The sequence below is a fragment of the Pocillopora damicornis genome, chromosome 8 (assembly GCF_964200805.1).
Source record: "Pocillopora damicornis chromosome 8, jaPocDami1.2, whole genome shotgun sequence".
NCBI lineage: Eukaryota > Metazoa > Cnidaria > Anthozoa > Scleractinia > Pocilloporidae > Pocillopora > Pocillopora damicornis.
Window position 1 is genome coordinate 10416082 of NC_142677.1, and position 25843 is coordinate 10441924.

The window sequence follows — 25843 nt, forward strand, 5'->3', positions numbered from 1 at the left end:
AAATGAAATGGTCCAATTTTTGATAACTTGTATCCCTCTGATACAAATTCATTAAATTGTTTTGAGCTTGCTTCTTTTTTGCGCTTTTCATAGGTATTCATTTGCCTCTACTCGGGGCACTGATTTCCGTCACAGCTCGTTTCAGTTTTTGTGAATTTTCTAGAAATCAGAAACAACTCTGGGAAAGAAACTTGATCATTTTTCGGTCGATGTACCACCTCTCTCGCGGTATTGAGAAAATTTCGATCTTCACAAGTGAGGAAAAGAGAAAGCTTTCCTTAAAGGACCTCAAAGGACCTCGGGCTGATAAACAGTTCTTTCAATAAAAATCTTCGACTCATTTATTTCCGCTGGCTCATACAAGTCATAAAAAGCTACTGTCATTATTTGATTAATTCCCACTAATTTCGCAAGTATTGTACACGATTTTGGATAAAACCTTGAAAAAAGTACACCGATCACCATGTCCACGCGCCCGAGCACTGGTAGGTCAAGACAAATTGCAATCACAGAACGCATAGTGTTTAGTTTGTTTCAGCTTGTAAATGTATTTCTTTCATGTCAGACACTGAGGAAAGTCTTTACCAACAGGATTTTCCCCCTAATTATCTTTACATTCATTTGTGAATCATAAACGATTTGTAGTTGTAAGGCTAGTTGTCAGCGGTAGAGAATTAAACTAAGGATAAAAGCATCCAGGTCCCCAAATGCATTAATAATTATTTAAATAACTTGGTTGATAATGTAAATTGGCCATGGCTATCCGACCGTAGCCAGTTTGAACAACTAAGATTTCCAGCGTCACCCATTCGTCGGGGCTAACGCACGAAACCCCAGTCGTAGAAACTCTCTACGGTTGAGTGACCAATTTTCGTTATCGATCCAGTTGATAAACCAAGTAATCTAACGTAGTTTTTTACTCCTAGGAGGGTCTCAATGGGTTAACTGTCAGACGGTTGGTCGTAAATAAAGTTAACTATAAACAATAAAAAGAACTGGTGAAAAAATCAAAAGATATAGAGAAAGATGTTTTTCGTCTTATCACGAGCGTGGGACAAAGAAAAATTCTGAGTCCCCATGAGGAATCGACCCTTAGACCTCCGATGAGGTCTATTACGAAGGTCATACGACACTCGTCCTGCATACTGCTAGGATCAGCAATGTCGATAGCGTCATGTTTGTACATAGATAAATAAGAGAGATGGTAAGTTTTGGGCTCGGTAAAGAAATAGCTATAAATCGGCCAAAATTTTAACCTTTAGCCGTAAGAGCCATCACCCCAATAGATATTGCAAATATCTGATCTTTCGTCGATCGATCTTAAATAAATAAGTTTTTTTAGAGACCGAACGTTACGTGGGCTGTTATTTTATCGTGTTTCGTACTTGCGTATAATCTACAGTACATGAAGAGAGATTGATTCAGTTTTTGTTTGGTTATTCATTTCATGATGTTGTTGCTGTTTGTTTGTTTGTTTGTTTGTTTGTTTTAACCAAATTAGCTTTTGTCTTTGTTTCTTAAAGATTTGATGGCCTCTCAAGGTGTGAGCAATTGTCGCCTTCCAAAACTGACAGGATTCTGCAGAGGACGTTTCCCACGATTTTATTACAATGCGGCAAAAGGTCGCTGCGAAGGATTCATCTATGGTGGTTGCGGTGGAAATGGAAATAATTTCAAAACATTAAAAGAATGCCAACAAACGTGTAAGTGTCCTGAGTTTAAAACAACTTGAAATTAGTTTTTGAATTTGTGATTTCTTTGGAAATACAACTAAAACTTATTTCAAAGTCTCTGAAACTTATTGACAAATATCAAAATCCTACATGTAAGTCGTATCGCTGAGCGGTTTATTTACATTGATTGTTGAATTTGGAGATTTTGGGCTCAAATTAATCGTAGAAAAAAGGGTGGAATGTAAAAGAAACTGACCATGCAACTTGTCCTTGCGTTGTCAATTGAATATAATCGTATAACCATACAATTCTTGACGAGTTATTTTCTCTCCACATCGTGATTCGATTCGTAGATGTGATCAGGTTCCTGTGCGCTACCATTATCAGATATATATTATAAGTGCCCTAGCTCGTGTGAAAACTTGGAATAAGTTTGCTAAGTTTTAGGGTCTTATGCCTCCATAAAGAGCTACACTCAATCTCAAGCTTGGAAAAGCAATCTATCGGCCTGAGTTTATTTTTGTTCTTTAATATAGCTCAGTTAACTGAGCCTCTGACGGGAAAAAAATTAACTGGGGCTCGAATCCTGACAATAGGAATCGGAATGGGATGGGACGGGAGGCTGGTGAAACATTGATCAACATCTGTCTTCATTTCTGGCTCTGTACATAGAATAGAGAGAAAACTCTCTGCTGTTTTTTTTTCCAAGGTATATGTCCCCTTCCACCTCAGACAGGACACTGCAGAGGATACTTTCCGAGATACCACTTTGATGAGGCCAGCAGTCAGTGTGAGAAGTTCATCTACGGTGGTTGCGGAGGAAATGAAAATAATTTTAAAACTTTGAAAGAATGCCAACAAACTTGTAAGTTTCTTGGATTCAAAAAAATATAGGTCTAGATGTATTTGTATATCTAAGCCATCTTGACGTAGATATTGAAGGGACGCAAAATTGCTTTGTGAGTGATGCAAGATAGATACACTTATCAGTTAAACAAGCTGGCGAGTTATATCAGTTGTTACAACTTGAATCGAAATGTGTGAAGGCCCTTGTGTGCTGACAGGATGAAGGTATTAAACTAGAGAGAGGAAATTTGGAAAAAAAGGTTATAGATCTTGAGCTTTGCTTTTGCTAGCGGGTAACGTGGGAAAATCACCAGTGACACGGAGTGCTCTAATAACCCCTTGTATAATCATACAATTCTTAACGAGTTATTTTCCCTTCACATCATGATTCCATTCGTAGATGTTATCAGGTCCCTGTACGTTACCATTATCAGATATATTATAAGTGCCCTAGCTTGTGTGAAAACTTGGAATATTTTAGAGTCTGACGCCTTTATAAAGAGCTATATTCAATCCCAAGCTGGGAAGAGCAATATATCGGCCAGAGTCTGTCTGTGTCCTCAAAATTATAGCTCAGTTGACTAAGCATCTGACTAGAAAATAGTAACTGGGCCTCGAATCCTGACAATGGGACTCGGAACGGGATGGGACGGGAGGCTGGTGAAACATTGATCAACATCTGTCTTCATTTCTGGCTCTGTGCAGAGAATAGAGAGAAAACTCTCTGCTGTTTTTTTTTCCAAGGTATATGTCCCCTTCCACCTCAGACAGGACACTGCAGAGGATACTTTCCGAGATACCACTTTGATGAGGCCAGCGGTCAGTGTGAGAAGTTCATCTACGGTGGTTGCGGAGGAAATGAAAATAATTTTAAAACTTTGAAAGAATGCCAACAAACTTATAAGTTTCTTGGATTTAAAAAAAAGATAGGTTTGGATATGTCTTTATATCTAAGTCATCTTGATTTAGATATTGAAGGGACACAAAATTGCTTTGTGAGAAATGCACGATAGATACACTTATCAGTTAAACAAGCTGGCGAGTTATATCAATTGTCACACCTTGGATTGAAATGTGTGAAGGCCCCTGTATGCCGACAGGATGAAGGTATTAAACTAGAGTGAGGAAATTTGGAAAAAAAGGAAAAAAAGGTTATAGATCTTGAGCTTTGCTTTTGCTAGCGGGTAACGTAGGAAAATCACTAGTGGCACGGAGTGCTCTAAGGAGCCCTTGAGATTTAGTTCTTGTCTTGCTTTTGTTTAAGGTGGGGCGAAGTAACGAGATAACGCTTTTTCTTAATGAATCGCTACAGCATTGTAATGTAGAGCAGTTACCGATTATTGAAATAAAGAGGAAAAACATAATTATTCAGCATGCACAATTTACATTTTTGAATTTGACTTCTTTTCACTTGATATTGTAAGTGGGAGACGCGGTGCCCCAGTTCTGACCGCGTTAGGCTCTGGATCGAGAGCTCTGGGAAGGATCTCAGGTATGCCTTCTCCGCCGACTCATGCCTCTCACTGCCACACTCCACTCATGGAAGTCAATGAGTACCACCAGGCTTTCGGGGAAACTTATCGAAATGAATCGGACACCTAACCATGAGGAGTGGCAACACCCACTTTATGGTAGAAAAACCCGACAGAATTTTTATCCTTAAACCCCGAAGAGTGACCAGCGTCTAATTTCTCCTTACAATGTTACCCCCAAATCACACATTGAGGTCATGAGAATCAAGGAAATGGTCACCAACCAGAGTAGCTGCGGATTATGAAACAAGTTCTCCTCATCAGCACCTAAGAGGTTATATACGGAAAAGTATGGAGAATATGCATACTGATGTTAGAGTAGAAAGGGTTAAGCGGCGTTACGCGTTACAGTAGGTTGATACATAAACTGAGTCTCTGCAACAGCTCGGCGAAATTTCGTCTCCGTAAAGATTTTCAAAATTAATGATCAAAGTTTTTAAGAAGTTTTCAAGCATCAGAGGCTTTAACAACCAGCAAGGCGTGTTACAATCAAAATATGACGAATAAGGAGGGTAAGTTTCTAAAGAAACTGTGGTGCTGCCTCGGTTGGGAGTACAACAAAATAATTTGGTTGAGTTTCTAAAACTGACGTTTTGAGGGTTAGGCCTTTGTCAGAGAGAAACTGGATACGAGTTCATCATAGCGTCACAAAGTTATTCCTCATCGGAGGTAGCTCAATCTCTATGTGGGCTCCCGTAAGTATCTAAATATGGTTATGTTCTGCAAAAGGAGAAACCGCAAAAGCTTATTTGGGCGCAAACAGTCTCATTTCTCATTTCTCATTTCTCTCTCATTTCAGATTAGAAACTTTATTACGACGTAACAAGAAGTTTGTCTTGAGGCTACAAATTTCAAAGCATTCTTGATGATTTAACAACAAGTGAGTTTCCTTTTTAAAAAAACGCCTATATCACTAATTGTGCTAAGTTTTGAAAGGACAGTATTTAAGTTACTTGATTTTGATGCAAAAGAAACGAAATCATCCTCTGGGCTCCTGATGTACACGCATGGTGCCAGTTACACTTTAGGAGAAGGATCTACAATGATGTAGTACAAAAAAATGTTTTTAAATCATGATTTCAAGTTTCCCGAAAAGATAACTGATCTCACTTGTGAATATATGCTGGGAGAAGTTTGATTAGTTGCTTTAACGACTTTATGCTCTTATAAAAATACATTCCTTCAAAAAAAATTCCAAAAAAACATACCAACCCCATGCTGCTATGAATCTCTTCATAATTCTAACGTAGACGTTGTCAAATTGTGCATCATTTACGAGAAAAAAATGATCTTTGTTTATGGCAGACACGCACTATTATAACTCGTCAACTTGTGCAAGGTAAACGTGTGTTTTATGATGAATCCATCAGGGTAAAGGCATAACAATGGTTTTCACTTATTATAACATTATTATGGTTTGTCACTCAAGAACCTTTCCCGGAAGTTCTTTTACTTTTGCGAGTAATTTACGTCCAAAAATGATTAGACAAAAATTTATAAACTTACAGACACAAACGCTCCTACACTCCTTAAGTTTCTTGAAATTGTTCTGGTTACCGCGACATCCACCAAAATAAAACTTCTTACATCTTTTAGTGCGTTTGTTGTAAAAATATCGAGGGATCCGGGCCCTGCATGGTCCTACTTTTTTCGGCCGGTGGCAAATTGACTTTGGATTAACAGCTGAACAAACAAAATGACAACAAAATCTACATGTACCATGGCGAGGCTAACAAACGCAAGGCAAAATTAATTATGGCTTTCTATTGAAATGCATTATTTTGGCCTTCATATTACCTATTTTTTATTTTTTTTTTGTACGTGTGGCTTGTACCGATTATAACAGTTATTATATTGAGGCTCATTTAAGAACGGTTTTCGTACAACCAGACAATGACCTGCAAGCAATCATTCGCTCTGAAGAGGAGCTATCGCTCGAAACGTCAGCTTTGAAACTCTTTACGGTTGCAAATTTACATTATTAACTATGTTGACGATACCAAAATTATCTTGAATTACTTGCAAGGGCAGGTTTTGTCACACTGTCGAATTCTTTTAAAGTTGTTTACGTTTCCCATGCAACCTCCGTAATAGAACTTTTCGCATTTTCCGGTGCGGTGGTTGTAGTAATATCTACTGATCTTGGCTTTACACGGTCCAGTTTCCTTAGGGAAAAAGCATGTACCTTGAATGGACAGAAAAAAAAGATAGATTACTAAATAAATGCTAGCATCGCCAAAACTTCCACCTAGATTGCTTCATTTAAACCTCCGTTAATGCTCCCGTCATGCATGTAACCGCTACAAATATACAGCTCGCGTCGAAATAGGGATTTTCTTGATCACTTGCATCTTTTCTCACATTCCTGCTTTGTGAGAAAGTTATTTCCGTTTCCCTGGCAACCGCCCTAGAGAACCTCTTGCACTGACCGCTGGCCTTATCAAAGTAATATCAGGTAATTTAGTGTTAACAACTGAGTTGAAGGCGTAAATTAGCCACCGTAAAGGGTAAAAAAGCTGACGTTTCGAGCGTTAGCTCTTCGTCAGAGCGATTGACGAAGGACTAACGCTCGAAACGTAAGCTTTTTTTACCCTTTACGGTGGCTAATTTACGTTTTCAACTCAGTTGTTAACACTAAATTACCTGCTATACTCTCCCACCGACGCAGCACTTACCCCTTAAAAACTTACCCCTTTATTCACTTATCAAAGTAATATCGTTAGAAATACGCTTTGCAGGTTCCTTAGAAAGAAGGCAATCTTCCGTTTTTTCCGGTTTGACCGTACCCTTTGAAAAAGAATCGTACATTAGGCATTATATCAATTCACTGCGTGTTCAAGTTATTTAACGTCAAATTTGTTATTACCGCAGATAATTAATTGAGTAGCCAATCAGAGCGCGCCCTCCGCGACGTTATTCACTCTCTTAGTATTTACCAATAACCACTGTAGTTTGGAACGTTCGAAGCCGTAGTTTCTAACGGTAGGCCCGAGAGGGCATGCTGGCCAAATGACCTTGGAAGACTAATTAATTGTTGTCTAAATAAAACAACTCAAACACTTCCATAGATATCTCACAAAAGAGCAACAACAAACTACATGCTTCCGATTAACCGAATCAATGTTCAGTTAATGAACCTATCATAGTTAGGACTGACTAGCATGAGCCATAACGATACTTTCATGGCACTTTCACGTAACCAATAATTGTCTTAAAAATCTAAGATAAACACCTCGATTGAGACATTCTACTTTGACATTGTGCTCATAATTACCACTTAGCATGCCTAATATGCATAAAACATCCGGCTCACTGAGGTCTCTGATTAAGATATCATTCGATTAAATAATTTTTAAGAAAACAGCCATTCGTTCCCACGCATCACATCACGGGCCATTGCGGCACTCATATTAAATGTAATCCGTAAGCATACATTAAAATGTTCCATTTTTTCTGAGAAACAAAGTATTGAAAATTTCTTCGCTTTCTTACAAGCCGTGCGTGTATAACAAGTCACGATTTGATTTAAAGGATAAGCACGACTGGGTCCATTGTCTTGCCATTGATTTGATTCTTGGAACGTGATTATTGTTAAAACATGGAATTTTAAGATCTCAAATGCATTAATTCAAAGTTTTTGGACCGTGAATTATCAATCAAAACTCCGAAAAGGATAATTTCAGTATGATACTCGGATGGAATGCTGCAAGGAATCAAGGGTAGGTGATGTGTTGTTAAAATGAAGGTGGATGTTTAATCATTGTCTCTGACCAATAGACTTTGGCTTTTAATGAAAGCGACGTGGGAGTTAAAGAAGAGGTGTTTTTATAACCCCCTGTCGTACTAAACCAAAGCTATCGTACTAAATCCATTGCTACTACGATGCAATTGGTGTTACCCTTGATAACAAACAGCGGTATCCGTGCCGTTAAAAATATCAAATTCAGAGCAATATTGTGTTTAGACATGTGTGGGCTTTACTTCGTTTCAAACATGGCAGTGGGTGTCGGTTTCAGTGAAATTAGCATGAGGGTTGAATTAGGTGTTACCAGTTAACACTCCACCTTCTCTTTTACTTAAACGCGACTCGAGGTGCCAGTGCGCTCGAGTAAATCGTAGTTTAGAACCAGCGATTATGAAAATATGAACTCTGGATCGGCAAGCGTTGATCACGCATGATAGAGGCACCAGGCATGGAAATTACTGCTGTTATGTCATCCTTTCCTCAACATAGCAATCACTACGCGCAGTAAAAACCTTTAACAACCAAAAGTAATTAAGGAGGACACTTGAAACAAAAGAAAGGGAAAAGGCCAATTCTGCCCTCAGCTGTAGAATGCGAATGATCACCAAATGGTAACAAAGCGTAATTATCGTCTCAGTTGGCGAAGTTCAAGGTAATAAGCAACGAAAACGGAGACAGGCGGAATGCTGTAAACATTCTGCACTGGTCTACTGAAATTGATTTCAAGTTTGCGGCGCAAAGCACGATATAAAATACCAATTGAACTTCGAATGTCTAAAGGGCAATAATCTTAGTTTAAGGTGCTGGAACAGCTACCCAATGATCCCTCTCTGACCTGCGTTTGGGCAAGGATTTCAGCTAAAAAAGGAGCAAGGCCTCGATGTAGTAGCCCATGGCCGCGTGTGGTAAAAGGAAATAATTAAAAGAATTAATCTTTTACATCCTTTCAATTCAGTTAATTGCACTCAGACACTTTTTATCCTGTGGATTCACCTTCATTGCATCAGAACATCGACGCTTTACAAAGAGAGCACATTCAAGTTACTTCATAAGATCAGACTGTCTAATCAAAGGTAAAATTTGTTCAGGTTATATGCTTCAGCGTTTGTTTAGAACATGACGAGCTCGAGAAGTTGTAGTTTTGCTCCATTTAGCTTATTTCATTTCATTTCATTTCTACAGAAAAGACCAGACGAAATGAAGTCAGCCATACTTTCAGTTGCTTTGCTGCTCCTCTTGAATTTGGGTATAAGAGCAGTTGATAATAATTTTTCTAACTTAACTTTCTGTGAACATATTTATCCGTGATGCTTGGGTGCCATTAGGTAAATGATAACTTGGTCTTTGCTGTTTTTGGACTAAGACTGTTAGGATATGATGATGATGCATTTCTATAGCGCATTCTCCAGATTCATATGCTCTAATACGCTTCGCAACACTTTGCGGAGGAAAGTTTCGCCAGACTGCGTTGAGCTGTTTACAATTCTCGGAAGGAAATTTGCCGGCGCCCTCAATGTTTTGAATTTTGTTTTCGAAAACAAGGTCACACCATAACACCCGCGTTCCCTTCTCTTAGTAAGAATTGCGTGGGGTTAGGCTTAGGATGTTGGAGACGGAGCCTACGGATTTATACAAACTAAAAAAAATTCACTGAGTAGTACCAATTTGCAAGGTTAGCATATTGCATCGATTTCTTGATCGAATACGGTGCTAAATGCTAAGATTCGCTTAGAATTCCAGATTGAAAAACGGGCTGCTTAACTAGTTTATAATGTGATGTATTTACTCTGCCGTAAACGGGCCAGAATCAGAAATTCAGGGTGGTTTTTCCTCCACAGGAAAGTGCACAATAGGCGCTACGTGGCAGTTTTTAATTGGCGTAAGCGGACGAAAAAAACATACTTTTCTGAAAAAAAAAAACCTGTGAACGTCACTGCCACATATCTTTAATTTCAGTCAGTCGAAAAACTTTCGGTCCATAAAATCCCTTCTGTGCTATATCGTTCCGAGGCAGAAAACTTCAGAGGTTTGTTACCAGATGTAAGCGGGAGAAAGCCTTGTAAACAAACATCATCGTCTTCAAATGCAAATATTTATTGGCCGACTGTGAGACTTACGTAAGAATGGAAAAAAGGGAATTTGGCTCGTGCAGGCAGAGAAAGATTTGAATCACAGCGTTAAAATTTGATGAATTTTGCAACCAGAAATTTGATAACCGTAGGATTCTATTTAATACTGGCTTTGTAAAACGCCCGAGGTACGCGTTTATTATTCTGCGGAGTTGGATCGTTACCATCATTCTGGATTTCTCCGTGACTCAAGCCACGTCACAAAGTGACTTCTTCCTTATCTGCTGACTTTGCCGCGGCAGTTACGTTAGTCCCCGCATTTCATCAAGCGATTTTAGTATTTCCAATTTGTCATGGCATCAACTTGTTCCAAAGTCTTAATCTCCATAACTCTCCATGTTAAGTAAACATTGAAAAGCACTCAACAGCGACTTTGCTGACAACCGCAAGGCCTTCAATTTGTTCCCTCTGAAACGCAAATCCGGCCAGAATATAGGCTCCGTGTAGCTTCTTGTTTCAGCTCGGTTTTTTCCGTGCGGAAATGGAAAGCCCCCCACTTATATTTATATCCTCGAAAACAAAATTATTTCTCCTTATCGTGGGCTTAACTTGCACTAATTATGAGTAACACCACATAGGGAAATTGTTAATTTAACATTTTCTGCGAAAAGCTATACTTTAATTTTGAAATGTTGGCGATTTTCAGAAACGTACTGTGAGCTCAAATTGAATTGAAATGGTCCAATTTTTGATAACTTGTATCCTTCTGATACAAATTTATTAAATTGTTTTGAGCTTGCTTCCTTTTGCGCTTTTCATAGGCAAAGTTCATTTACCTCTACTCGGAGCACTTATTTCCGGCATTATAAACAGCTCGTTTCAGTTTTTGTGAATTTTCTAGATATCAGAAGCAGATCTGACCATTTTTCGGTCGATGTACCACCTCTCTTGCGGTATTGAGAAAAGGCGGTCTTCACACGTGGAGAAAAGAGAAAGCTTCCTCAAAGCACCTCAAAGGAACTCGGACTGATAAACAGTTTGGTCTTTTAAGAAAACCTTTTCGACTCATTTGTTTCCGCTTGCTCATAAAAGTCATAAAAGCTACTACCTTTACTTGATTACTTCCCACAAATTTCGCAAGCATTGTGCACCATTTTGAACAAAACATTGCAAAAAGTACACCGATTAAGATGTCCACGCGCCCGAGCACTGGTAGGTCAAGACAAATTGCAATCACATAACGCACAGTATTTACTTTGTTTCAGCTTGCGGATTTATTTCATTCATGTCAGACACTGAGGAAAGTCATTACCAACAGGATTTCCCCCCTGATTATCTTTACATTCATTTGTGAATCATAAACGATTTGTAGTTGTAAGGCTAGTTGTCAGCAGTAGAGAGTTAAACTAAGGATAAAAGCATCCAGGTCCCCAAATGCATCAATAATTGTTTAAATAACTTGGTTGATAATGTAAATTGGCCATGGCTATCCGACCGTAGCTAGTTTGGAAAACTGAGGTTTCGAGCGTTAGCCCTTCGTCGGAGCGAAGGGCTGACGCCAATTTCCGTTATCGATCCAGTTGATAAACCAAGTTATCTAATGTAGTTTTTTTAATGTCGGCACTCCTAAGAGATTGATTCAGTTTTTGTTTTTTGTTTATTCATTTTATGATGTTGTTGCTGTTTGTTTGTTTGTTTTAACCAAATTAGCTTTTGTCTTTGTTTCTTAAAGATTTGATGACCTCTCAAGGTGTGAGCGATTGTCTCCTTCCAAAAGTGACAGGACTTTGCAGAGCACGTTTCCCGCGATTTTATTTCAATGAGGCCAAAGGTCGCTGCGAAGGATTCACCTTTGGTGGTTGCGGTGGAAATGGAAATAATTTCAAAACATTGAAAGAATGCAAACAAACGTGTAAGTGTCCTGAGTTGAAAACAACTTTGAAAACTTATTTCAAAGTCTCTGAAACTTATTGACAAATATCAAAATCTTATATATAAGTCGTATCGCTAAGCGGTTCATTGATTATTCAATTTGGAGATTTTGGGCTCAAATTATTCGTAGAGAAAAGGGGGGAATGTAAAAGAAACTGAACATGCAACTTGTCTTTGCGTTGTCAATTGAATATAATCGTATAATCATGTAATTCTTAACGAGTTATTTTCTCTGCACATCATGATTCCATTCGTTGATGTGATCCGGTCCCTGCACGCTACCATGATCAGATATATATTATAAGTGCCCTAGCTTGTGTGAAAACTTAGAATATTAAAGAGCTATATTCAATCCCAAGCAGGGAAGAGCAATATATCGGCCTGAGTCTGTCTGTGTCCTCAAAATTATAGCTCAGTTGACTAAGCATCTGACTAGAAAAAAGTAACTGGGGCTCGAATCCTGACAATGGGACTCGGAACGGGATGGGACGGGAGACTGGTGAAACATTGATCAACATCTGTCTTCATTTCTGGCTCTGTGCAGAGAATAGAGAGAAAACTCTCTGTTGTTTTTTTTTTTTCCAAGGTATATGTCCCCTTCCACCTCAGACAGGACACTGCAGAGGATACTTTCCGAGATACCACTTTGATGAGGCCAGCGGTCAGTGTGAGAAGTTCATCTACGGTGGTTGCGGAGGAAATGAAAATAATTTTAAAACTTTGAAAGAATGCCAACAAACTTGTAAGTTTCTTGGATTTAAAAAAAAGATAGGTCTAGATATGTCTTTATATCTAAGTCATCTTGATTTAGATATTGAAGGGACACAAAATTGCTTTGTGAGAAATGCACGATAGATACACTTATCAGTTAAACAAGCTGGCGAGTTATATCAATTGTCACACCTTGGATTGAAATGTGTGAAGGCCCCTGTATGCTGACAGGATGAAGGTATTAAACTAGAGTGAGGAAATTTGGAAAAAAAGGTTATAGATCTTGAGCATTGCTTTTGCTAGCGGGTAACGTAGGAAAATCACTAGTGATACAGAGTGCTCTAAGGAGCCCTTGAGATTTAGTTCTTGTCTTGCTTTTGTTTAAGGTGGGGCGAAGTAACGAGATAACGCCCAAACGGAAAACGGTTTTCACAGGAAATGCAGTGAGTTAAATTAAAGATTTGTTTTTACCTTGTATGCCTATGTTCGCCTATTAGCTGTTTATGAACCCATAGTGAACGGAAGCCGGGGAACGATAACCTCAGTGAGATTTAGGAGTTTAATTTTTCTATCATCAAGTTTTCAGTAGCCGGTTGGATTAATAATTAATAACTTTAGTGAAAATAATTTTAGCATCGAAGCTCAATCTCATGCATTTATGTTGGCTTTGCTATCGCTATGCAACTCACAAACTGTCCTCGCATATCAACTGTTCAGGAAACTAATTTGAATCCCTTTTACTTAACAATTGGTTTCTGAAAAATAACAACAAAAATAACATAAATCGTACAGTGATTTAAAATGGCAATAAGCAAAGTAAATGAAAATCGAACGGAGAAAGGTCAGCAATAACGTACTTTACAGTAACGATACATGTACAGTACGAAAACTCGTCAATAAACCGACACAGGGACATTGTTGGAAAACTGACCAATTGGGCTCGAAAACTTTATTAAAAGACTGATACCGTGCGAAGATTGGAACTATTGTCATAGCTAAACCTGCTGAAAGACGTTGCAACAACATGTTCATAAAGAAGCACGTACCCCTTCATTTGCGCATGGAAAACTTCTTAAAAGTGAATTTGACGTGAATTCCTCGATAGCGAGGAAGACTTTGAAGGTTCTTTTTCCAAAAATGATAGCGCAAACCAATTTGTTTGCGTTTCTTGTGAAAATTAGAGGAATAATTTTCGTTTAATAACATAACCTTCTTAAGTTTCGTCAATTTGATCAACATCATTGGATTTTGTCATTTGAGTGAGAGAAGATTGAGCTAATATTGAACAGTTTTGTTTATTTGCAGAGTCTTCCGATTAATTTGCCTGCCACACTTCAGTTGCTCAGTTCCAAAAGAAGTTCTTCACAGCATCATAACGTTAGAATAAATGTTTTTTGAAGCTTTTGCTGACTCCCATGACAGTATGATATTCTTCGTACTTGATCTTGTATTTGGTCAGTTGAGTGCTCTATTTTTTAGCTTTTTCTTAATGAATCGCTACAGCATTGTAATGTAGAGCAGTTACCGATTATTGAAATAAAGAGGAAAAACATAATTATTCAGCATGCACAATTTACATTTCTGAATTTGACTTCTTTTCACTTAATATTGTAAGTGGGAGACGCGGTGCCCCAGTTCTGACCGCGTTAGGCTCTGGATCGAGAGCTCTGGGAAGGATCTCAGGTATGCCTTCTCCGCCGTCTCATGCCTCTCACTGCCACACTCCACTCATGGAAATCAATGAGTACCACCAGGCTTTCGGGGAAACTTATCGAAATGAATCGGACTCCTGACCATGAGGAGTGGCAACACCCACTTTATGGTAGAAAAACCCGACAGAATTTTTACCCTTTAACCCCTAAGAGTGACCAGCGTCTAATTTCTCCTTACAATATTACCCCCAATCACACATTGAAGTCATGAGAATCAAGGAAATGGTCACCAACCAGAGTAGCTGCGGATTATGAAACAAGTTCTCCTCATCAGCACCTAAGAGGTTATATACGGAACAGTATGGAGAATATGCATACTGATGTTAGAGTAGAAAGGGTTAAGCGGCGTTACGTGTTACAGTAGGTTGATACATAAACTGAGTCTCTGCAACAGCTCGGCGAAATTTCGTCTCCGTAAAGATTTTCAAAATTAATGATCAAAGTTTTTAAGAAGTTTTCAATCATCAGAGGCTTTAACAACCAGCAAGGCGTGTTACAATCAAAACATGACGAATAAGGAGGGTAAGTTTCTAAAGAAACTGTGGTGCTGCGTCGGTTGGGAGTACAACAAAATAATTTGGTTGAGTTTCTAAAACTGACGTTTTGAGGGTTAGGCCTTTGTCAGAGAGAAACTGGATACGAGTTCATCATAGCGTCACAAAGTTATTCCTCATCGGAGGTAGCTCAATCCCTATGTGGGCTCCCGTAAGTATCTAAATATGGTTATGTTCTGCAAAAGGAGAAACCGCAAGAGCTGATTTGGGGGCAAACAGTCTCATTTTAAAATTCAACCCAAAACTCTGAACTAGTTTTGAATTTAAAAAAAAATGGGCCTCGTTTTTGTGTTGGTTCTTTTGAATCTTGTGCTTTTAAAAGGCTGAGGTATCGTATGACCACTTAGCTCTTTTTAGTTCCTGTGGTTTTCATCCCAGAGGAGCATTGTATTGGGAAGGAAAAACTTCTCTAAAAGATTAAGATTGTGAGTATTACACATTTCTCTAGGTCATGTCCTGCCTCCGAGAGGTAAATTCGGGTATGAGAATGACTTTCAGAGAAACATCCTCGTCAATAACCCCAAAATGATCGGAAATTCACATAATGAGAATCAAACTGAAAATCAGATTATTTTTTTTAATTTATTTCAGATTAGAAACTTTATTACGACGTTACAAGAAGTTTGTCTTGAGGCTACAAATTTCAAAGCATTCTTGATGATTTAACAACAGGTGAGTTTCCTTTTAAAAAAAACGCCTATATCACTAATTGTGCTAAGTTTTGAAAGGTCAGTATTTAAGTTACTTGATTTTGATGCAAAAGAAACGAAATCATCCTCTGGGCTCCTGATGTACACGCATGGTGCCAGTTACACTTTAGGAGAAGGATCTACAATGACGTAGTACAAAAAAAATGTTTTTAGATCATGATTTTAGATCAAGTTTCCCGAAAAGATAACTGATCTCACTTGTGAATGTATGCTGGGAGAAGTTTGATTAGTTGCTTTAACGACTTTATGCTCTTATAAAAATACATTCCTTCAAAAAAAATTCCAAAAAAACATACCAACCCCATGCTGCTATGAATCTCTTCATAATTCTAACGTAGACGTTGTCAAATTGTGCATCATTTACGAGAAAAAAATGATCTTTGTTTATGGCAGACACGCACTATTATAACTCGTCAACTTGTGCAAGGTAAACGTGTGTTTTATGATGAATCCATCAAGGTAAAGGCATAAGAATGGTTTTCACTTATTATAACATTATTATGGTTTGTCACTCAAGAACCTTTCCCGGAAGTTCTTTTACTTTTGCGAGTAATTTACGTCCAAAAATGATTAGACAAAAATTTATAAACTTACATACACAAACGCTCCTGCACTCCTTAAGTTTCTTGAAATTGTTCTGGTTACCGCGACATCCACCAAAATAAAACTTCTTACATCTTTTAGTGCTCTTGTTGTAAAAAATATCGAGGGATCCGGGCCCTGCATGATCCTACTTTTTTCGGCTGGTGGCAAATTGACTTTGGTTTAACAGCTGAACAAACAAAATGACAACAAAATCTACATGTACCATGACGAGGCTAACAAACGCAAGGCAAAATTAATTATGGCTTTCTATTGAAATGCATTATTTTGGCCTTCATATGACCTATTTTTTTTTTTTTTTTTTGTACGTGTGGCTTGTACCGATTATAACAGTTATTATATTGAGGCTCATTTAAGAACGGTTTTCGTACAACCAGACAATGACCTGCAAGCAATCATTCGCTCTGAAGAGGAGCTATCGCTCGAAACGTCAGCTTTGAAACTCTTTACGGTTGCAAATTTACACTATTAACTATGTTGACGATACCAAAATTACCTTGAATTACTTCAGTTACAAGGGCAGGTTTTGTCACACTGTCGAATTCTTTTAAAGTTGTTTACGTTTCCCATGCAACCTCCGTAATAGAACTTTTCGCATTTTCCGGTGCGGTGGTTGTAGTAATATCTACTGATCTTGGCTTTACACGGTCCAGTTTCCTTAGGGAAAAAGCATGTACCTTGAATGGACAGAAAAAAAAGATAGATTACTAAATAAATGCTAGCATCGCCAAAACTTCCACCTAGATTGCTTCATTTAAACCTCCGTTAATGCTCCCGTCATGCATGTAACCGCTACAAATATACAGCTCGCGTCGAAATAGGGATTTTCTTGATCACTTGCATCTTTTCTCACATTCCTGCTTTGTGAGAAAGTTATTTCCGTTTCCCTGGCAACCGCCCTAGAGAACCTCTTGCACTGACCGCTGGCCTTATCAAAGTAATATCAGGTAATTTAGTGTTAACAACTGAGTTGAAGGCGTAAATTAGCCAACGTAAAGGGTAAAAAAGCTAACGTTTCGAGCGTTAGCTCTTCGTCAGAGCGATTGACGAAGGACTAACGCTCGAAACGTAAGCTTTTTTTACCCTTTACGGTGGCTAATTTACGTTTTCAACTCAGTTGTTAACACTAAATTACCTGCTATACTCTCCCACCGACGCAGCACCACAGTTTCTTTAGAAACTTACCCCTTTATTCACTTATCAAAGTAATATCGCTAGAAATACTCTTTGCAGAAGCCTGGTTCCTTAGGAAGAAGGCAATCTTCCGTTTTTCCGGTTTGATCGTACCCTTTGAAAAAGAATCATACATTTGGCATTATATCAATTCACTGCGTGTTCAAGTTATTTAACGTCAAATTTGTTATTACCGCAGATAATTAATTGAGTAGCCAATCAGAGCGCGCCCTCCGCGACGTTATTCACTCTCTTAGTATTTACCAATAACCACTGTAGTTTGGAAAGTTCGAAGCCGTAGTTTCTAACGGTAGGCCCGAGAGGGCATGCTGGCCAAATGACCTTGGAAGACTAATTAATTGTTGTCTAAATAAAACAACTCAAACACTTCCATAGATATCTCACAAAAGAGCAACAACGAACTACATGCTTCCGATCAACCGAATCAATGTTCAGTTAATGAACCTATCATAGTTAGGACTGACTAGCATGAGCCCTAACGATACTTTCATGGCACTTTCACGTAACCAATAATTGTCTTAAAAATCTAAGATAAACACCTCGATTGAGACATTCTACTTTGACATTGTGCTCATAATTACCACTTAGCATGCCTAATATGCATAAAACATCCGGCTCACTGAGGTCTCTGATTAAAATATCATTCGATTAAATAATTTTTAAGAAAACAGCCATTCGTTCCCACGCATCACATCACGGGCCATTGCGGCACTCATATTAAATGTAATCCGTAAGCATACATTAAAATGTTCCATTTTTTCTGAGAAACAAAGTATTGAAAATTTCTTCGCTTTCTTACAAGCCGTGCGTGTATAACAAGTCACGATTTGATTTAAAGGATAAGCACGACTGGGTCCATTGTCTTGCCATTGATTTGATTCTTGGAACGTGATTATTGTTAAAACATGGAATTTTAAGATCTCAAATGCATTAATTCAAAGTTTTTGGACCGTGAATTATCAATCAAAACTCCGGAAAGGATAATTTCAGTATGATACTCGGATTGAATGCTGCAGGGAATCAAGGGTAGGTGATGTGTTGTTAAAATGAAGGTGGATGTTTAATCATTGTCTCTGACCAATAGACTTTGGCTTTTAATGAAAGCGACGTGGGAGTTAAAGAAGAGGTGTTTTTATAACCCCCTGTCGTACTAAACCAAAGCTATCGTACTAAATCCATTGCTACTGCGATGCAATTGGTGTTACCCTTGATAACAAACAGCGGTATCCGTGCCGTTAAAAATATCAAATTCAGAGCAATATTGTGTTTAGACATGTGTGGGCTTTACTTCGTTTCAAACATGGCAGTGGGTGTCGGTTTCAGTGAAATTAGCATGAGGGTTGAATTAGGTGTTACCAGTTAACACTCCACCTTCTCTTTCACTTAAATGCGACTCGAGGTGCCAGTGCGCTCGAGTAAATCGTAGTTTAGAACCAGCGATTATGAAAATATGAACTCTGGATCGGCAAGCGTTGATCACGCATGATAGAGGCACCAGGCATGGAAATTACTGCTGTTATGTCATCCTTTCCTCAACATAGCAATCACTACGCGCAGTAAAAACCTTTAACAACCAAAAGTAATTAAGGAGGACACTTGAAACAAAAGAAAGGGAAAAGGCCAATTCTGCCCTCAGCTGTAGAATGCGAATGATCACCAAATGGTAACAAAGCGTAATTATCGTCTCAGTTGGCGAAGTTCAAGGTAATAAGCAACGAAAACGGAGACAGGCGGAATGCTGTAAACATTCCGCACTGGTCTACTGAAATTGATTTCAAGTTTTCGGCGCAAAGCACGATATAAAATACCAATTGAACTTCGAATGTCTAAAGAGCAATAATCTTAGTTTAAGGTGCTGGAATAGCTACCCAATGATCTCTCTCTGACCTGCGTTTGGGCAAGGATTTCAGCTAAAAAAGGAGCAAGGCCTCGATGTAGTAACCCATGGCCGCGTGTGGTAAAAGGAAAGAATTAAAAGAATTAATCTTTTACATCCTTTCAATTCAGTTAATTGCACTCAGACACTTTTTATCCTGTGGATTCACCTTCATTGCATCAGAACATCGACGCTTTACAAAGAGAGCACATTCAAGTTACTTCATAAGATCAGACTGTCTAATCAAAGGTAAAATTTGTTCAGGTTATATGCTTCAGAGTTCGTTTAGAACATGACGAGCTCGAGAAGTTGTAGTTTTGCTCCATTTAGCTTATTTCATTTCATTTCATTTCTACAGAAAAGACCAGACGAAATGAAGTCAGCCATACTTTCAGTTGCTTTGCTGCTCCTCTTGAATTTGGGTATAAGAGCAGTTGATAATAATTTTTCTAACTTAACTTTCTGTGAACATATTTATCCGTGATGCTTGGGTGCCATTAGGTAAATGATAACTTGGTCTTTGCTGTTTTTGGACTAAGACTGTTAGGATATGATGATGATGCATTTCTATAGCGCATTCTCCAGATTCATATGCTCTAATACGCTTCGCAACACTTTGCGGAGGAAAGTTTCGCCAGACTGCGTTGAGCTGTTTACAATTCTCTGAAGGAAATTTGCCGGCGCCCTCAATGTTTTGAATGTTGTTTTCGAAAACAAGGTCACACCATAACACCCGCGTTCCCTACTCTTAGTAAGAATTGCGTGGGTCATTTAACTTGCCCTGCTTACCAGTACAGACAAGATGTTGGAGACGGAGCCTACGGATTTATACAAACTAAAAAAAAATTCACTGAGTAGTACCAATTTGCAAGGTTAGCATATTGCATCGATTTCTCGATCGAATACGGTGCTAAATGCTAAGATTCGCTTAGAATTTCAGATTGAAAAACGGGCTGCTTAACTAGTTTATAATGTGATGTATTTACTCTGCCGTAAACGGGCCAGAATCAGAAATTCGGGGTGGTTTTTCCTCTACAGGAAAGTGCACAATAGGCGCTACGTGGCAGTTTTTAATTGGCGTAAGCGGACGAAAAAAACATACTTTTCTGAAAAAAAAAACCTGTGAACGTCACTGCCACATATCTTTAATTTCAGTCAGTCGAAAAACTTTCGGTCCATAAAATCCCTTCTGTGCTATATCGTTCCGAGGCAGAAAACTTCAGAGGTTTGTTACCAGATGTAAGCGGGAGAAAGCCTTGTAAACAAACATCATCGTCTTCAAATGCAAATATTTATTGGCCGACTGTGAGACTTACGTAAGAATGGAAAAAAGGGAATTTGGCTCGTGCAGGCAGAGAAAGATTTGAATCACAGCGTTAAAATTTGATGAATTTTGCAACCAGAAATTTGATAACCGTAGGATTCTATTTAATACTGGCTTTGTAAAACGCCCGAGGTACGCGTTTATTATTCTGCGGAGTTGGATCGTTACCATCATTCTGGATTTCTCCGTGACTCAAGCCACGTCACAAAGTGACTTCTTCCTTATCTGCTGACTTTGCCGCGGCAGTTACGTTAGTCCCCGCATTTCATCAAGCGATTTTAGTATTTCCAATTTGTCATGGCATCAACTTGTTCCAAAGTCTTAATCTCCATAACTCTCCATGTTAAGTAAACATTGAAAAGCACTCAACAGCGACTTTGCTGACAACCGCAAGGCCTTCAATTTGTTCCCTCTGAAACGCAAATCCGGCCAGAATATAGGCTCCGTGTAGCTTCTTGTTTCAGCTCGGTTTTTTCCGTGCGGAAATGGAAAGCCCCCCACTTATATTTATATCCTCGAAAACAAAATTATTTCTCCTTATCGTGGGCTTAACTTGCACTAATTATGAGTAACACCACATAGGGAAATTGTTAATTTAACATTTTCTGCGAAAAGCTATACTTTAATTTTGAAATGTTGGCGATTTTCAGAAACGTACTGTGAGCTCAAATTGAATTGAAATGGTCCAATTTTTGATAACTTGTATCCTTCTGATACAAATTTATTAAATTGTTTTGAGCTTGCTTCCTTTTGCGCTTTTCATAGGCAAAGTTCATTTACCTCTACTCGGAGCACTTATTTCCGGCATTATAAACAGCTCGTTTCAGTTTTTGTGAATTTTCTAGATATCAGAAGCAGATCTGACCATTTTTCGGTCGATGTACCACCTCTCTTGCGGTATTGAGAAAAGGCGGTCTTCACACGTGGAGAAAAGAGAAAGCTTCCTCAAAGCACCTCAAAGGAACTCGGACTGATAAACAGTTTGGTCTTTTAAGAAAACCTTTTCGACTCATTTGTTTCCGCTTGCTCATAAAAGTCATAAAAGCTACTACCTTTACTTGATTACTTCCCACAAATTTCGCAAGCATTGTGCACCATTTTGAACAAAACATTGCAAAAAGTACACCGATTAAGATGTCCACGCGCCCGAGCACTGGTAGGTCAAGACAAATTGCAATCACATAACGCACAGTATTTACTTTGTTTCAGCTTGCGGATTTATTTCATTCATGTCAGACACTGAGGAAAGTCATTACCAACAGGATTTCCCCCCTGATTATCTTTACATTCATTTGTGAATCATAAACGATTTGTAGTTGTAAGGCTAGTTGTCAGCAGTAGAGAGTTAAACTAAGGATAAAAGCATCCAGGTCCCCAAATGCATCAATAATTGTTTAAATAACTTGGTTGATAATGTAAATTGGCCATGGCTATCCGACCGTAGCTAGTTTGGAAAACTGAGGTTTCGAGCGTTAGCCCTTCGTCGGAGCGAAGGGCTGACGCCAATTTCCGTTATCGATCCAGTTGATAAACCAAGTTATCTAATGTAGTTTTTTTAATGTCGGCACTCCTAAGAGATTGATTCAGTTTTTGTTTTTTGTTTATTCATTTTATGATGTTGTTGCTGTTTGTTTGTTTGTTTTAACCAAATTAGCTTTTGTCTTTGTTTCTTAAAGATTTGATGACCTCTCAAGGTGTGAGCGATTGTCTCCTTCCAAAAGTGACAGGACTTTGCAGAGCACGTTTCCCGCGATTTTATTTCAATGAGGCCAAAGGTCGCTGCGAAGGATTCACCTTTGGTGGTTGCGGTGGAAATGGAAATAATTTCAAAACATTGAAAGAATGCAAACAAACGTGTAAGTGTCCTGAGTTGAAAACAACTTTGAAAACTTATTTCAAAGTCTCTGAAACTTATTGACAAATATCAAAATCTTATATATAAGTCGTATCGCTAAGCGGTTCATTGATTATTCAATTTGGAGATTTTGGGCTCAAATTATTCATAGAGAAAAGGGGGGAATGTAAAAGAAACTGAACATGCAACTTGTCTTTGCGTTGTCAATTGAATATAATCGTATAATCATGTAATTCTTAACGAGTTATTTTCTCTGCACATCATGATTCCATTCGTTGATGTGATCCGGTCCCTGCACGCTACCATGATCAGATATATATTATAAGTGCCCTAGCTTGTGTGAAAACTTAGAATATTAAAGAGCTATATTCAATCCCAAGCAGGGAAGAGCAATATATCGGCCTGAGTCTGTCTGTGTCCTCAAAATTATAGCTCAGTTGACTAAGCATCTGACTAGAAAAAAGTAACTGGGGCTCGAATCCTGACAATGGGACTCGGAACGGGATGGGACGGGAGGCTGGTGAAGCATTGATCAACATCTGTCTTCAATTCATTTCTGGCTCTGTGCAGAGAATAGAGAGAAATCTCTCTGCTGTTTTTTTTTTCCAAGGTATATGTCCCCTTCCACCTCAGACAGGACACTGCAGAGGATACTTTCCGAGATACCACTTTGATGAGGCCAGCGGTCAGTGTGAGAAGTTCATCTACGGTGGTTGCGGAGGAAATGAAAATAATTTTAAAACTTTGAAAGAATGCCAACAAACTTGTAAGTTTCTTGGATTTAAAAAAAGATAGGTCTAGATATGTCTTTATATCTAAGTCATCTTGAATTAAATATTGAAGGGACACAAAATTGCTTTATGAGTAATGCACATTAGATACACTTATCATTTAAACAAGCTGGCGAGTTATATCAATTGTCACACCTTGGATTGAAATGTGTGAAGGCCCCTGTATGCTGACAGGATGAAGGTATTAAACTAGAGTGAGAAAATTCGGGAAAAAATTTTATACATTCTGAGCTTTTCCATTGCTATCGGGTAACGTGGGAAAATCACTAGTGGCACGGAGTGTTATAAGGAGCCCTTGAGATTTAGTTCTTGTCTTGCTTTTCTTTAAGGTGGGGCGAAGTAACGAGATATTGCCCAAATGGAAAACGGTTTTGACAGGAAATGCAGTAAGTATAGGAAATCATATGAACGCGAGTGCATTTCGTGATTTATGGGCACGAGTGATGTTTTGAAAGTTCTCAAAATTGCACGAGCCGTAGGCGAGTGCAATTTGAGAACTTTCAAAACATCACGAGTGACCATAAATCACGAAATGCACGAGCAGGTTCATACGATTTTTTATTTATTAAATTCTCGACAAAATTACTCCAACATTTTATCGAGTTGTTCGTGCTCGTATTCTTCCATTTTTGGGTTTACTTTTCGTTGAGTCGCCCATGTTTGCCAGACATTTAACCAGGTCTGTGTAGCTTTCAACGTGTTTTTGTTTTTCGCATTTTCTTTAAGTTGCTCAACGATGTTTTGGTTTGACAAAGCAAACCGGCTGTCAGCCATTTTTTTATAATTTGGTGTTCAAATTTGGCGCTTCCCCGGTGTTTCCATGGCAACTTCTCCGTATTGCACTCTATAACCTCTATTGCACTCTATAACCTACTTATGCATTCATCATTGACCAATCAGAAACGCAATATTTTGTTGAGTATATAATAAGTAAAATTAAAGATTTATTTTTACCTTGTATGTCTATGTTCGGCTATTAGCTGTTTCTGAACCCATAGTGAACGGAAGCCGGGGAACGATAACCACAGTGAGATTTAGGAGTTTAATTTTTTGTATCATCAAGTTTTCAGTAGCCGGTTGAATTAATAATTAATAACTTTAATGAAAATAATTTTAGCACCGAACTAAATTTCATGCATTTACGCCGGCTTTGCTATCGCTATGCAACTCGCAAACTGTCCTCGCATATCAACTGTTCAGGAACCCGGGTCCTTTTTTACAAGCTTCACCGCTTGAAATTGGTATTCCTTCAATTATGAAACTAATTTTAATCCCTTTGTTAGTAAGATAGTGGAAAATCTTCCTTTATCGATAAAGCCTTGTTCGCTCATGGCGCATGACACTCGATGATCCTAAGTTACTTCTCTCTGAAAAGAGCGTGGTATTCCATTTTGATTTTCTACACATCACTGATACAACGAACACACCGATAGATTTTCAGCAAATCATTTATCATTTACTCATTCTTTACTGAACAATTGGTTTCTGAAAAATAACAACAAAAATAACATAAATCTTACAGTGATTTAAAATGGCAATAAGCAAAGTAAATGAAAATCGAAAGGAGAAAGGTCAGCAATAACGAACTTTACAGTAACGATACATGTACAGTACGAAAACTCGTCAATAAACCGACACAGGGACATTGTTGGAAAACTGACCAATTGGGCTCGAAAACTTTATTAAAAGACTGATACCGTGCGAAGATTGGAACTATTGTCATAGTTAAACCTGCTGAAAGACGTTGCAACAACATGTTCATAAAGAAGCACGTACCCCTTCATTTGCGCATGGAAAACTTCTTAAAAGTGAATTTGACGTGAATTCCTCGATAGTGAGGAAGACTTTCAAGGTTCTTTTTCCAAAAATGATAGCGCAAACCAATTTGTTTGCGTTTCTTGTGAAAATTAGAGGAGTAATTTTCGTTTAACAACATAACCTTCTTAAGTTTCGTCAATTTGATCAACATCATTGGATTTTGTCATTTGAGTGAGAGAAGATCGAGTTAATATTGAACAATTTTGTTTATTTGCAGAGTCTTCCGATTAATTTGCCCGCCACATTTCAGTTACTCAGTTCCAAAAGAAGTTCTTCACAGCGTCATAACGTTAGAATAAATGTTTTTTGAAGCTTTTGCTGACTCCCATGACAGTATGATATTCTTCGTACTTGATCTTGTATTTGGTCAGTTGAGTGCTCTATTTTTTAGCTTTTTCTTAATGAATCGCTACAGCATTGTAATGTAGAGCAGTTACCGATTATTGAAATAAAGAGGAGAAACATAATTATTCAGCATGCACAATTTACATTTCTGAATTTGACTTCTTTTCACTTGATATTGTAAGTGGGAGACGCGGTGCCCCAGTTCTGACCGCGTCAGACTCAAGAGCTCTGGGAAGGATCTCAGGTATGCCTTCTCCGCCGTCTCATGCCTTTCACTGCTACACTCCACTTATGGAAATCAATGAGTACCACCAGGCTTTCGGGGAAACTTATCGAAATGAATCGGACTCCTGACCATGAGGAGTGGCAACACTCACTTTATGGTAGAAAAACCCGACAGAATTTTTACCCTTTAACCCCGAAGAGTGACCAGCGTCTAATTTCTCCTTACAATGTTACCCCCAAATCACACATTGAGGTCATGAGAATCAAGGAAATGGTCACCAACCAGAGTAGCTGCGGATTATGAAACAAGTTCTCCTCATCAGCACCT

General features: G+C 38.5%; 1 protein-coding gene across 1 annotated transcript; it reads left to right on the top strand.

The window, feature by feature from the left end:
• Nucleotides 1-1499: 1499 nt before the first annotated feature.
• Nucleotides 1500-25429, top strand: LOC113672189 (actinia tenebrosa protease inhibitors). Its single transcript, XM_089180853.1, has 12 exons — nt 1500-1703; nt 2383-2538; nt 3264-3514; nt 8979-9042; nt 11598-11777; nt 12384-12539; nt 13006-13052; nt 19516-19579; nt 22158-22337; nt 22947-23102; nt 23457-23513; nt 25163-25429. Exons 1-11 carry the CDS (start codon nt 1529-1531, stop codon nt 23468-23470), a joined length of 1443 nt encoding a protein of 480 aa, XP_089036979.1. The 5' UTR covers nt 1500-1528; the 3' UTR covers nt 23471-23513; nt 25163-25429.
• Nucleotides 25430-25843: the final 414 nt, after the last annotated feature.

What these genes read in the sequence shown, in the direction of transcription:
- LOC113672189 (XM_089180853.1), top strand. Translation starts at nt 1,529, where the DNA reads ATGGCCTCTCAAGGTGTGAGCAATTGTCGCCTTCCAAAACTGACAGGA. An exon ending in GAAAGAATGCCAACAAACTT is followed by an intron (nt 12,540 to 13,005) that starts GTAAGTTTCTTG and finishes TTCGCCTATTAG; the next exon opens with CTGTTTATGAACCCATAGTG. An exon ending in GCCGGGGAACGATAACCTCA is followed by an intron (nt 13,053 to 19,515) that starts GTGAGATTTAGG and finishes TCATTTCTACAG; the next exon opens with AAAAGACCAGACGAAATGAA.